At 47.8% G+C, this 15,213-nt stretch overlaps 1 protein-coding gene across 1 annotated transcript; it reads right to left on the bottom strand.

Moving 5' to 3' along the window:
• Positions 1 to 3,046: 3,046 nt before the first annotated feature.
• On the bottom strand, positions 3,047 to 10,889 carry ttll2 (tubulin tyrosine ligase-like family, member 2). Its single transcript, XM_078556749.1, has 2 exons — positions 10,762 to 10,889; positions 3,047 to 5,581 (listed from the first exon to the last, which is right to left on the bottom strand). Exon 2 carries the CDS (start codon positions 5,555 to 5,557, stop codon positions 3,608 to 3,610), a length of 1,950 nt encoding a protein of 649 aa, XP_078412875.1. The 5' UTR covers positions 5,558 to 5,581; positions 10,762 to 10,889; the 3' UTR covers positions 3,047 to 3,607.
• Positions 10,890 to 15,213: the final 4,324 nt, after the last annotated feature.

Raw genomic sequence — 15,213 nt, 5'->3', positions numbered from 1 at the left:
AAAGGAACAAGAAGTTTCAATGGACACTGGAGTGTTAGAAGTCATTTGATAGTTTGATTAACTACAACACTAGTGTTGGCAGTACCCAATAATGCCAAGCAATTTAAGTTGGTCGTTGACACAAGCGACATAGGCACTGGGGCTGTACTGGTACAAGAAGATGACACTGGAATTGAAAAACTAGTAGGGTATTTTTCACGGAAGCTGAATGTACAACAGAGAAGATATTCAATGATCAACAAAGAGCCTGTTTGGTGTTAGCATTGTAACATTTTGAAATTTATGTTGCAAACAATTCATCAGAAACAAATGTTTATACAGACCATAACCTTTGAAATTTTTGGACAAATTTGAGACAAAAGTGCAAGGCTTTTCAGATGGAGTTTATTATTACAACCATTTAATCTATGGATTATACATATTGCTGGAAGAGAAAATCTGTTCACAGATGCATTATCAAGAGTTTGAAGCTTAAAGGAAAATTGGACATTTTTAAAACTCTGGACACTAAACTGGAGTGATTTCTGTTGATATCAAGGGCTTTTACATATATGTTGTTATGATAATGCATGCATCTGGTAATGTAATAGTGTAATAAGTCTCGGAGATAGTGTGAGATGGATTATTACAAAATGAAGCCATCTTGTAGAATTATGACACTTCATTTTTCGATAGGAAGAGGGATGTCATGAAGCTATTAAGGTATAAAATGTTATTGGAATTTTTTTTTAAATAGAGGTTTAGTCTGCGGGTGTGTCTGTGCGTGTTTTAATTAGATTAAAGCCAGCTAGTCTGGCTGCTTTGTAAACAGAAAGGTAAAGAGTACATTTGCATTTTGTTGAATAGAGCATTCAAGAGTGGGAGTGAAATCTTGCACCTAGCTTGGAGATACCAATCAATGTTTATATTACTAATAAAATTGGAAAGGAGTTTTATTGTTAGAAGAGGTGAAGTTCAAAAGGGCTGGTGACATGATGAGAATTTACATTCAAACAGAAGTGCTGGGTATAACAGAAAGCAGTTTTCTGCATGCAGGGCAGAGGCATGTAATATCAAAGCAGCTGCAAGCCTACAACTGTCTACAAAGGAACCAAATTGAAAGGAACCTCATTTTGAATCTGTAAGGTGAAAGTGCTTCGCCTGGTGTCTGCTTGAAGTCTATGGGTTGTTGTTGCCTTAGTGGAGATTAGTTTGGGAATGTGTTAAAAAGTTATGATAGTAGTAATTTGTAGCCATGTGTATATTTTTAACTTGTGTAAATTAATAAATGCCTCATGTAGTTCGATATAAAAACCTCTGGAGAACTGGCGGTCTTATTCCTGAATTTAGAGCTGCATCTCAAACATACCACTTGAAAATATAGGTTATGACAGTTATTTAAAGTTTCCCTCTGGGATTTTAAATAACAACCTTTACCAACTGCAGTGTCATAACACCAGGACTGAATGCAATACTCCACAAAATGCAATGCAGAACTCACCAAGACTCCTTAGGCAGCACCTTTCAAACCCACAACCGCTACCATCTAGAAGGACAAGGGCAGCAGATCCATGGTAACACCACCACCTGGAAGTTCCCTTCCAAGCCATCCTGACTTGGAAATATATCACTGCTCCTCCACTGTCGCTGGGTCGAAATCCTGGAACTCCCTCCCTAACAGCACTGTGTACCTACACCACAGGGACTGCAGCGGTTCAAGAAAGCAGCTCACCCCTACCTTCTCAAGGGCAATTAGGGTTGGGCAATAAATGCTGGCCTAGCAAGCGACATCCACATCCTGTAAATTAATTTAAAAAAGTTGGGGCCTAATCAGAAGTTTTATAGAGGTTCACCATAATTGTCCTGATTTTGTGCTTAATACCTTTCTTTATGAAACCCAAGATCCCATATGATTTGCTAACCACTCTCTCAATGGCCTGTCACCTTCAGCAATCAGTGTACATGTACGCTCAAGTCTCCCTGTTCCTGCATTCTCTTTAGAACTGTGCCATTAAGTGTAAATTGCCTCTCCTTCTGCCAAAATGCATTATCTCAGGCTTCTCTATATCCTATTCCATCTGCCATTTGCCTGCTCATTCTGATGGCTTATCTATGACAGGTGGCAGGCAATTTGTATCATCCTCACTGTTTGCTTAATTAGAGATTATGAGGTCAGAAACTCAGCTCAGGGCCAAATTGGACTCTGGGATTGGTAAGGAGAGTCTGGTTGAGCCTGAAATGATGGCCAGGAAAGAGGATAGAATCAGTGGTGAGGGAACAAAATTTGTGTTCGAAAAGAGTGGGGACACAGTCTTCAACCTTCCCATTATTTATTTAGACAAAATTGCAACTAATCCAGGATTGGATATCAGACAAGCAGCCTAACAACACAGAGGTAGTTAAGGGTTGAGAGGAATAGTGGTGAGGTTGAATTGGTGCTGTCAGTGTACATATCTTTGGATCAGTATTATGTCACTGAGCATGTAGATGAGAAATAGGAGACGGCTGAGAATTGATCCTTGAGACACTCCAAAGGTAATAGTGCAAGGGCAAGATAGATGCTATTACAGATTCTGTTTATTACTTGATAGGGAGAAGTAGCACTGGCTGAGTTTACTACTCCTGCTCCTAATTCGTATGTTTGTATGTTTCTCTCACACTGGTTGACTTATAAATAATATACAAGCTATTGTTAAAATCAGCACTCTCAAAAAGCCGAGAGATGCTGGTTAAATGGCAATAAACACACCGTGGTAGTCAATACTAAATTACTTCCTGGGGCCTGTGTTTGTGACAAAAGTAAGTGGGGAACTGATTCATTGAAAACTGAAGCATTAAAAAATGTCTAGCAGGAAACTGTAACTTTTATGGCATTGCAGTTTTTTACTATAGCAAGTGAACCGGTGCAGCTTCAAAGGATATTTTTTAACTTGAAAGGTAATTGTATCACACAATGTTATATTTCAAATGTGTAGGAAAGTTAGCTCTAATTTAAGGACGTCAGTGCACCTTTTTCATTGTTTGCTTGGATAATGGGAGAATGAAAACACACCTGCAGCGTACAGAATAAAAGTAGGTTTTGTTTATTTGATGAAACTCATTAATCACTCAATCTTACAGCTGCCATAAGAAATAAGTAATACAGCCAAAGTTACACAATGCCATGAAGCAGGTAATAGGTTGGATTATTAAAGGTTCATTCCAGCATAAAATTTCAAGCACTATACTACAATAACAATTAGAAAATGTCTGTGATTTGTACTGCATCACACTATTGTAAATAAGTAGAACATTAAGGTTATTTTACTTACTAGTCATGTACTTACTGTATAGCACATGATATCTACCCTTTTTACTAATTTTTCCTTGTGCCATCATGTTTACAACTGTAATGTAATACTGTGTGAAAAATTTGTTTCTATCACTTGTGATAACTGCCTCAATGGCACCTGACAGTTTATGCTGGTTTCCAGACACAAATAAATTAGACCAATACCTGTAACCTTATTTTAAAATAAAAATGTCATAAATAAATTACCCCCAAGAAACTGTATTTCCATTTGTGAAGAATTTAGTATCTTCATTTATAAAATTAAAGCAACTGGGGTTAAGACAAAAGTTCAATCATTTAGTTTTGAAAGCAGTATTCACTAAGCAAGGGGGGATTACGTGGCCCCCACAGGAAAGAACCAAAACATCCTTTTCTATCAAAAGAGCCATCCAGGTGGGACTTACCTTTTCTTTTTGCACTCTTTGGTTCCTGTAATATCTTCTGCATCTTCTGCAGTTCCTGCATTATTGTCCTCATGTTTAAAGGGTCCCGAGAAGCTTTCAATGTCACTTCATTAAATGGAAACGTTAGTATAAAGTCACCTATGCGGTTCATGGGCTTCTTGTCAATATCTGAAACACTGTACTGAGGGAAGGATGCTAGTTCATACCTTTGCAAGTTATGTGAAGAGAACCTAGGGCCCATTTTACGAAAATATCCATCAAACTGTGCAGTTCTTGTTTCCAGCAACATTACCCGGTCCATTGGATTCTGTGTACGTATGTAACTTTTGTTCATCTTTTCCCTCAACTGTGAAGTCAAGGTTTTCTTTGGCAGTGATTTAGTAAGCTTCACATTCTTTGTGCATTCCTTGGTGCCTGAACAATGGGCAGATACTGCACCTGTGGAACCAGACACCTTTTTGATATTTTTCCCAGAATTATCCAGAGTGGAATGTGGCGAGTGAGAGAATTGCTGTTTGCTGATGCTAGGAGATTTGTTTTCCTCCTCTGCTTTTTGGGAGCACATCTCCTCGTCTTCACCATGGTTGTACATATTAGATTGACTGCAACTTTTATGGCAGCCTAATAGGGAATGGTTTTGGGTACTGGACCACTCTTTTGAAGAGCTCATAAATGCTTTTTTAGAAGTGTTGGAGTGAAGATGCAATACATTTCTAAAGGAGTTTGTCACATAAAAGGAAGGATGGCTCCGGGAAAGTGCATTGTATTGCCATGGACTTGGGTAGCCACGTTGGCGCAATGTATCTACCTCTTTATAATTCAGCAGATCAATTAGGTCATATAATAGTCCTTTCTTCACTATCACATCAGCATTACAGTCTACAATTAGTGCTGGACTATAATTTACTTCTAAAAGCCAAGGCTTTATGTTATCATCTATTAGAATATCAAAGCCAAAGAGTTCAAGACAATTAGGAGGGGACGGAATAGAGGGAGTAATTGTGAGAAGAGTCATTGTCACAATATTGTTTATTCTCTGCCACATGAGTAGTTCATTTATATTAAGACTATGCAGAAAAGCACGGAATTGGCTCATTGTCCATTTGCATCCTGAACCAACCCGCTCTTTATCCACAGTGTAGGAAGGTCCAAATCGATTGATGCTGGTGTTTGTTAAATGAGCATAAACATTGTCTAAAGTTGCAAGACTGTACTTTTCTGTCCCAAACCTCACCAGACCTTCTTGGTAAATATAAACCATCAATGGACAGAAACTAGTGACACAAACATAGATTCGCAAATCAAATTTGTAACCAGAAATGAGAAGGGGATTGCTAATGTACTTTTGCACTATAACAGAACAGCTGTAAGTCAAATCTTTAATATCTTGAAATATAAATATTCCCCTACCGCGGGACAGATCAACGGGCTTGCATATCCAGTACCCAAGCTTTCCACCATTTGCCTTCTTGTCTTTTGTATACTCAGCAACAAATTTGGTGTAATCATTGGGAAGAATGAAAGCCATAGGGCTAAAGTTATATGTTGTCGAGCCATAAATCCCCGACATACGCTTTAAATTACGAGCAAGATTGTCCTTTCGAGTTATGCCCATGATTTTTGGGTAGTGTATCAGTCTTTGCCAAGGCATAATATTTTCATACTCTGCATTAGAAAAACCAGATCGCCAATATAAGTTCCAGTCATTCTCATCCTGTTCTTCTTCATCATATTCCACCCAGCCACGCTCAAGGAGAACATCACGGACAATTTCAGGAGTGCCTTCATGGAGACGAAAGACCAATGACTTAGTCAGATCTTCTGATCTATATTTATATTCCATGGTTCTATGCAGTTTTTACCACCCCTTAAGGCAAAAAGGAAAGGAGGAAAACAGGAGTTAATAATCCTACCTTATAACAATATTCCAGTATCATAACACTGACAATTACATTGCTCAGTCAATTAAAGTCTATTGTTAGGTAAGTGAATTTGAAAACTTTTTTGTATTACTAAAGTTAAGCTAAACAATATAATAATCCAGTCTAGCCAATAATTAAGCTCCTTACCACACTAGTAACAGTGCAATGAGCCCTTGGTGCAGTCGTGTCATTCCGACTCTGAGTCAGAAGATGCAGAGTTTAGAACCTGTTCCAGACTGTACAAAAGTGTGAAGACTGAGCACTGGCTCTGAAGTCCGGTGACGTTAAGTAGTGTAGGTGGCTCCCGGCCCTCATTGTATGGGTTATGGGAGCCCATAAATCCTTACTGAATACAAAGGGATAACCACCCTCCCAATGACTGGCATAAAGATATAATGGCCATGGAAGGAGCAATAATGTCATGACCACTTTATCCTCAGTTCTTTTTTATATAAATCAAGGTATCAAAATTCCTCACTCCAACTGGTGCCAATGGCCCTGGAGCTTCAGCTGTTGGCAGAATCTCATGGGTAACCTCAGTTGGTGAAGGCCAATGCAAATCTCATAAAAAGGGAGTAATATGCTTGGGTTCTCATAAATTAGAAAAATCCAAGTCTGGCTGAATGCTGCAGCAGCATGCTGAAAGACCAGCAGGTAAGTAGGAAAACAGTCAGCTTACTGAGTTCACTGTCAGCTAGCTGGAATGGATGGGGTTTTCTTCTCCAGTTCAGAAGATTGCCTTTCACCGGAGGATACGATAGGAGGCGCTCTCCTCCCCTCACACACCGCCTCCAGGCTCCCCTCAAACTCGCCTCCTCCGGGCTCCCCTCATGCTCAGCTCCTCCGGGCTCCCCTCAAACTCACCCCCTCCGGGCTCCCCTCACACTCACCCCCTCCGGGCTCCGCTCACAATCACCCCCTCGGGGCTCCCCTCACACTCACCCCCTCCGGGCTCTCCTCCCCTCACACTCACGTCCTCTGGGCTCTCCTCCCGTCACACTCACATCCTCCGGGCTCTCCTCCCCTCACACTCACGTCCTCCAGGCTCTCCTCCCCTCACACTCACCTCCTCCAGGCTCCCCTCAGACTCACCTCCTCCAGGCTCTCCTCCCCCCACACTCACCTCCTCCGGGCTCCCCACACACACCTCCTCCAGGCTCTCCTCCCCTCACACACTCCTCCTCCAGGCTCCCCTCAGACTCACCTCCTCCAGGCTCTCCTCCCCTCACACTCACCTCCTCCAGGCTCTCCTCCCCTCACAATCACCTCCTCCGGGCTCCCCTCACACTCACCTCTCCGGGCTCCCCTCACACTCACCTCCTCCGGGCTCCCCTCACTCACCTCCTCCGGGCTACTCTCCCCTCACACTCACCTCCTCCAGGCTCTCATCCCCCCACGCTCACCTCCTCCGGGCTCACCTCACACTCACCTCCTCCAGGCTCTACTCCCCTCACACTCAGCTCCTCTGGGCTCCCCTCACACTCCCCTCCTCCGGGCTCCCCTCACACTCGCCTCCTCCAGGCTCTCCTCCCCTCACACTCAGCTCCTCTGGGCTCCCCTCACACTCACCTCCTCCGAGTTCCCCTCACACTCACCTCCTCCGGGCTCCCCTCACACTCACCTCCTCTGGACTCTCCTCCGCTCACATTCAGCTCCTCCAAGGCTCCCCTCCCACTCACACTCACCACCTCCAAGGCTCCCCTCCCCTCACACTCACCTCCTCCGCGCTCCCCATCCCTCACAGTCAGCTCCTCCAGGCTCCCCTCACACTCACCTCCTCCGGGCTCCCCTCACACTCACCTCCTCCGGGCTCCCCTCACACTCACCTCCTCCGGGCTCCCCTCACACTCACCTCCTCCGGGCTCCCCTCACACTCACCTCCTCCGGGCTCCCCTCACACTCACCTCCTCCGGGCTCCCCTCACACTCACCTCCTCCGGGCTCCCCTCACACTCACCTCCTCCGGGCTCCCCTCACACTCACCTCCTCCGGGCTCCCCTCACACTCACCTCCTCCGGGCTCCCCTCACACTCACCTCCTCCGGGCTCCCCTCACACTCACCTCCTCCGGGCTCCCCTCACACTCACCTCCTCCGGGCTCCCCTCACACTCACCTCCTCCGGGCTCCCCTCACACTCACCTCCTCCGGGCTCCCCTCACACTCACCTCCTCCGGGCTCCCCTCACACTCACCTCCTCCGGGCTCCCCTCACACTCACCTCCTCCGGGCTCCCCTCACACTCACCTCCTCCGGGCTCCCCTCACACTCACCTCCTCCGGGCTCCCCTCACACTCACCTCCTCCGGGCTCCCCTCACACTCACCTCCTCCGGGCTCCCCTCACACTCACCTCCTCCGGGCTCCCCTCACACTCACCTCCTCCGGGCTCCCCTCACACTCACCTCCTCCGGGCTCCCCTCACACTCACCTCCTCCGGGCTCCCCTCACACTCACCTCCTCCGGGCTCCCCTCACACTCACCTCCTCCGGGCTCCCCTCACACTCACCTCCTCCGGGCTCCCCTCACACTCACCTCCTCCGGGCTCCCCTCACACTCACCTCCTCCGGGCTCCCCTCACACTCACCTCCTCCGGGCTCCCCTCACACTCACCTCCTCCGGGCTCCCCTCACACTCACCTCCTCCGGGCTCCCCTCACACTCACCTCCTCCGGGCTCCCCTCACACACCTCCTCCGGGCTCCCCTCACACTCACCTCCTCCGGGCTCCCCTCACACTCACCTCCTCCGGGCTCCCCTCACACTCACCTCCTCCGGGCTCCCCTCACACTCACCTCCTCCGGGCTCCCCTCACACTCACCTCCTCCGGGCTCCCCTCACACTCACCTCCTCCGGGCTCCCCTCACACTCACCTCCTCCGGGCTCCCCTCACACTCACCTCCTCCGGGCTCCCCTCACACTCACCTCCTCCGGGCTCCCCTCACACTCACCTCCTCCGGGCTCCCCTCAAACTCACCTCCTCCGGGCTCCCCTCACACTCACCTCCTCCGGGCTCCCCTCACACTCACCTCCTCCGGGCTCCCCTCACACTCACCTCCTCCGGGCTCCCCTCACACTCACCTCCTCCGGGCTCCACTCACACTCACCCCCTCCGGGCTCCACTCACACTCACCTCCTACGGGCTCTCCTCCCTTCACACTCACGTCCTCCAGGCTCTCCTCCCCTCACACTCAGCTCCTCTGGGCTCGCCTCGCACTCACCTCCTCCGGGCTCCCCTCACACTCACCTCCTCCGGGCTCTCCTCCCCTCACACTCAACTCCTCCGGGCTCCCCTCCCCTCACACTCACCTCCTCCAGGCTCTCCTCCCCTCACACTCACCTCCTCCAGGCTCCCCTCAGGCTCACCTCCTCCAGGCTCTCCTCCCCCACAATGACCTCTCCGGGCTCCCCTCACACTCACCTCCTCCGGGCTCGGCTCCCCTCACACTCACCTCTCCGGGCTCCCCTCACACTCACCTCCTCCGGACTCCCCTCACTCACCTCCTCCAGGCTCTCCTCCCCCCACACTCACCTCCTCCTGGGCTCCTCCCCTCACACTCACCTCCTCCAGGCTCCCCTCACAGTCCCCTCCTCCGGGCTCCCCTCACACTCATCTCCTCCGGACTCTCCTCCGCTCACATTCAGCTACTCCAAGGCTCCCCTCCCCTCACACTCACCTCCTCCAGGCTCACCTCCTCCGGGCTCCCCTCACAACCACCTCCTCCGGGCTCCCCTCACACTCACCTCCTCCGGGCTCCCCTCACACTCACCTCCTCCGGGCTCTCCTCCCTTCACACTCACCTCCTGCGGGCTCCCCTCACACTCGCCTCCTCCGGGCTCCCCTCTCCTCACACTCACCTCCTCCGGGCTCCCCTCTCCTCACACTCACCTCCTCCGGGCTCCCCTCTCCTCACACTCACCTCCTCCGGGCTCCCCTCTCCTCACACTCACCTCCTCCAGGCTCCCCTCAGACTCACCTCCTCCAGGCTCTCCTCCCCCACAATGACCTCTCCGGGCTCCCCTCACACTCACCTCCTCCGGGCTCGGCTCCCCTCACACTCACCTCTCCGGGCTCCCCTCACACTCACCTCCTCCGGACTCCCCTCACTCACCTCCTCCAGGCTCTCCTCCCCCCACACTCACCTCCTCCAGGGCTCCTCCCCTCACACACCTCCTCCAGGCTCCCCTCCCCTCACACTACCCTCCTCCGGGCTCCCCTCACACTCACCTCCTCCGGACTCTCCTCCGCTCACATTCAGCTACTCCAAGGCTCCCCTCCCCTCACACTCACCTCCTCCGGGCTCTCCTCCCCTCACAGTCAGCTCCTCCAGGTTCCCCTCACACTCACCTCCTCCAGGCTCACCTCCTCCGGGCTCCCCTCACACTCACCTCCTCCGGGCTCTCCTCCCTTCACACTCACCTCCTCCGGGCTCCCCTCTCCTCACACTCACCTCCTCCGGGCTCCCCTCTCCTCACACTCACCTCCTCCGGGCTCCCCTCTCCTCACACTCACCTCCTCCGGGCTCCCCTCTCCTCACACTCACCTCCTCCGGGCTCCCCTCTCCTCACACTCACCTCCTCCGGGCTCCCCTCTCCTCACACTCACCTCCTCCGGGCTCTCCTCCCTTCACACTCACCTCCTCCGGGCTCCCCTCTCCTCACACTCACCTCCTCCGGGCTCCCCTCTCCTCACACTCACCTCCTCCGGGCTCCCCTCTCCTCACACTCACCTCCTCCGGGCTCCCCTCTCCTCACACTCACCTCCTCCGGGCTCCCCTCACACTCACCTCCTCCGGGCACCCCTCACACTCACCTCCTCCGGGCTCCCCTCTCCTCACACTCACCTCCTCCGGGCTCCCCTCTCCTCACACTCACCTCCTCCGGGCTCCCCTCTCCTCACACTCACCTCCTCCGGGCTCCCCTCTCCTCACACTCACCTCCTCCGGGCTCCCCTCACACTCACCTCCTCCGGGCACCCCTCACACTCACCTCCTCCGGGCACCCCTCACACTCACCTCCTCCGGGCTCCCCTCTCCTCACACTCACCTCCTCCGGGCTCCCCTTCTCCAGGCTCCACTCACACTCCCACCTCCTCTCCTCACACTCACCTCCTGCAGGTTTCCCTCACACTCACCTCCTCCAGCCTCTCCCTCCTGCCTCGGCCGCTGATCCGCATCGACGAATCTCCGATTCGATTCCAAACTGTCTCTGCGGTCGCTAGGCAACGAAGCGCGTCCAGTGATGTCACTGTACTCATGACGTCACTCCCTACATTCCAGGAGGCGTCAGAGGTGGCGGGGAAGATAGAGCTCGAGCTGCGGCGTCCAGTCTTCGTCTTATCATCATCTACTGTGAGGAGGGAGTTCAAACGTTTACGTTCTCTTAAACTGTAGGGCATGAGTTCAAACTAGTAAACGGTCGTTTTAAGGCCAGTAATTTATTTCAGACCAGTAATTTAAGTGACGTTGCCACTTGGTCACTTCATAATAGGAACAGGAATACGCCATTCAATAAGATCATGACAACTGATTGTAGCCTTAACTCCGCTTTCTTGCCTGTCCCTCATAACCTGTAGTTATCTTGTAGGTCAAAAATGTGTCTAACTCAGCCTTTAATACATTGTGACCCAACCTCCACTGCTTTCTGTGGGAGGGAATTCTAAATAGTAACCACTTTCTGGGGGAAGAAATTCCTTTTCATCTGGAGACCCATTATTTTGAAATTGTACCTCCTAAGATGAGTTTCCTCAGATAACCACTTCATCCCAGGAATCAGCCTAGTGAACCTTTGAACTGCTTCCACTGTAAGTCTATCCCTCCTTAAATAAGGAAACCAAAGCTACACACAGTATTCTAGGCGCAGTCTTACCCATTCCTTGTTTGGTTCTAACAAGGTTTCCCCACTTTTATACTCCATTCCTCTTGTAATAAAGGTGAACTCCTAATTACATTTGACTCCTAATTACTTGCTGTATCTGCATGCTAACTTTTTGTCATTCATGCATAAAGACACCCAGATCTCTCTGCACCACAATGTTCTGCAGTCATTCACCATTTAAATAATATTCTGCTTTTCTATTCTTCCTGTCAAAGTGGGCAACCTCACATTTTTTTGCATTATACTCCCACGTGCCAAATTTTTGCCCACTCATTTTATCTATATCCCTTTGCAGTCTCTTTGTATCCTCCTGAAAGCTTGCTTTCCCACCTACCTTTGTACCATTAGCAAATTTGGCTACAATAGTCTGTCCCTTTATCCAAGTCATTAAAATAAATCATAAATAGTTGAGGCCCCAACACTGATACCTGTGGCACTCCACTAGCTACAGTTTCCCAACTTGAAAATTACCCGTTTATCCCAACTCTCTGTTTCCTGTTAGTTAATCCCCTATCCATGCTAATATATCATCCCCAACACCATATTCTCTTTTCTTATGCAGTAATCTTTTATTCGGCACCTTATCAAATGCCTTTTGGAAATTCAGAGACACTACATCTACTGGTTCCCTTTTACCCACCCTGCTTGTAACATGCTCAAAGAACTATAATGAATTTGTCAAACATGATTCCCCCTCTATGAAACCATGTTTACTCTGCTTGATTGTATCATGATTTTCTATATGTTCTGCTACTGTCTCCTTAATAATGAATGGTAGCATTTTCCAATGAAAGATGTTAGACTAACTGGCCTGTGGTTTCCTGCTTTCTGTCTTTCCTCTCTTGAATAGATGTGTTACCTTTGCGATTTTCCAATCTGCTGGGACCTTTCCAGAATCTAGGGAATTTTGGAAGATTGCAACCAATATCTTTTAAGATGCTAGCATGCTGACCATCAGCTCCATGGGGACTTGTCAGCTTTTAGTCCCATTAGTTTTCCTAGTACTTTTACTCTAGTGATCATGATTGTTTTAAGTCCCTCCCTCCCTTTTGTCTTGATTTTCTACTATTATTGGAATGCTTTTTGTGTCTTCTACTATGAAGGCAGTTATGAAATACTTGTTCAAAGTCTCTGGCATTCCCTTATTTCCCTGGGTGCCTGCCTGGGTGTCTTTGTACATGAATCACAAGAAGTTGTGATTCCTTGTAAGACAACACCTTCATTAGTCTAGTGAACCTTCTCTGAGCTACTTGCCTAACTCATCCTTGAATATGTTCAATGACCTAACCTCCACTGCTCTCTTGGGAAGTATTCCAAAGATTATCAAGACTCAGAAGAAATCGCTCCTCATCGCTACCTTAAATCGGTGACCCTTTATTTTTAAAATGTGCCCCCTAGTTATAGATTCACCCATAAGGGGAAACATCCTCTCAGCATCCACCCTGTCATTTATGTTTCAATAAGATCACCTCTCATTCTTCTAAATCCAATGAGTATAGGCCCAACCTGTTCAACCTTTCCTTGTAAGACAACACCTTCATCAGCTTAGTGAACCTTCTCTGAACTACTTCCAATGCAATATAAACAGAAAATGCTGGAAAAACTCAGCAGGTCTGGCAGCATCTGTGGCGAGGAAACAGAGTTAACATTTCGAGTCCATATGACTTCTTCAGAGCTAAAGAGAAGTAGAATTGTGATGGAATTTATACTGTTTAAGGGGGGTGGAGCAGATGAAGTAAGATAGAAGTGTCAGGGATAGGTGGGGGCTAAGGAGAGATTGACAAAGATGTCATGGACACAAGACAAAGGGATTGTAATAGTGGTGGTAAAGGCTAAAGAAAGTGCTGATAGTGGCATGAAGATAAGAAAGGAGAACGTGTTAATTGCAGAACAAGGGTCAGCACTCTGAAAGCAAAACATTGAAACCAGTGACAGATTGCCATATTGGGGGCTGGGGGCATGGGGGCGTGGGGGGGTGGTGGGGGGTAGTTGGGGGGAAAAGATTTTTTAAAAATGAACGAAAATAAATTTAAAATAGGATTTACTTTTATTCATTTTTTAAAATCCTTTTACCCCAACCATGCTCCCCCTCCCAAACAGGACCATCTGTCACTTGTTGCAATGCTGTTCTTTCATAGAGCACTGACCCTTGTTCTGCTATAACACACTCTGCTTTCTAATCTTAATACCACTGTCAGCACTTTCTTTAGTTTTCACCACTACCATTAACACTCCCTTTCTCATGTGTCCATGACATCTTTGTCAATCTCTCCTTAGCTCCCACCTATCCCTGATCTTCTATTTTGCTTCACCTGCTCCACCCCCTTAAACAGTGTAAATTCCATCACATTTCTATTTCACTTTAGCCCTAAAGAAGAGTCATATGGACTCAAAATGTTAACTCTGTTTCTCTCTTCACAGTTGCTGTCGGGCCTGCTGAGTTTTTCCAGCATTTTCACTTTTTATTTCAGATTTCCAGCATCCACAGTATTTTGCTTTTATGCTTTTCCCTAATTTTATATTTAATTCCCCTTGCATTAAAGGACATCATTCCATTTAGCTTCCTAATTATTTGCTGTACCTGCATATTAACTTCTTGTGATTCATGTACAAAGACACCCAGGTCCCTCTGTACCAGAGCATTCTGCAGTCTCTCTCCACTTAAATAATAGTCTGCTTTTCTATTCTTCCTATTGATGTGGGCAACCTCACAGTTTCGCACTTTCTACTTCATCTGCCAGTTTTTGCCCACTCACCACCTAATCGATATCTCTTAGTAGACTCTTTGTGCCTTAAGCTAGTTCAACTAAGGAAAAATTTGCAGTAATTTTGCACCTTTCACAACCACCAGATATCTCAAAACACTTCACACCCAAAAAAGGTACTTTTTGAAATGTAGCCATTGTTGTAATGTAGGAAATGATGCAGCCACTTTGCATCAGCAAACATCTGCAAAATGCAATGTGATATCAACCAGATAATCTGTTTTTTGTGATGGTCATTGAGAAATAAACTAAAGGGAGGACGAGGCTGACAAGGGAAGTCAGGGACAGCATAAAAGCTAAAGAGAAAGCATACAATGCGGCGAAGAGCAGTGGGAAACCAGGGTATTGGGAAGCCTACAAAGACCAACAGAGGACAACTAAAAAAGAAATAAGGAGGGAGAAGATTAAATATGAGGGTAAACTAGCCAGTAATATAAAAGAAGATTGCAAAAGCTTTTTTAGAAATATAAAGGTTAAGAGAGAGGCAAAAGTGGACATTGGGCCGCTGGAAAATGACGCTGGAGAAGTAGTAGTGGGGAACAAAGAAATGGCGGAGGAACTGAATAGGTACTTTGCATCAGTCTTCACGGTGGAAGAAACGAGTAACATCCCCAAAGTTCAAGACAGTCGGGGGGCAGAGGTGGGTATGGTGGCCATTACCAAGGAGAAGGTGCTAGGAAAACTGAAAGGTCTGAAGGTGGATAAATCACCCGGGCCAGATGGATTACACCCCAGAGCTCTGAAGGAGATAGCTGAAGTGATAGTGGAGGCGTTAGTGATGATCTTTCACGAATCAATCGAGTCAGGGAGGGTCCCAGAGGACTGGAAAATCGCTAATGTAACCCCCCTGTTTAAGAAGGGAGTGAGGCAAAAAACGGGAAATTACAGGCTGTTTAGCCTGACCTCGGTCGTTGGTAAGATTTTAGAGTCCATTATTAAGGATG

This window comes from Cetorhinus maximus, chromosome 14, assembly GCF_964194155.1.
Source record: "Cetorhinus maximus chromosome 14, sCetMax3.hap1.1, whole genome shotgun sequence".
NCBI classification, from domain to species: domain Eukaryota; kingdom Metazoa; phylum Chordata; class Chondrichthyes; order Lamniformes; family Cetorhinidae; genus Cetorhinus; species Cetorhinus maximus.
This window is presented reverse-complemented; position numbering and strand designations above follow the sequence as displayed.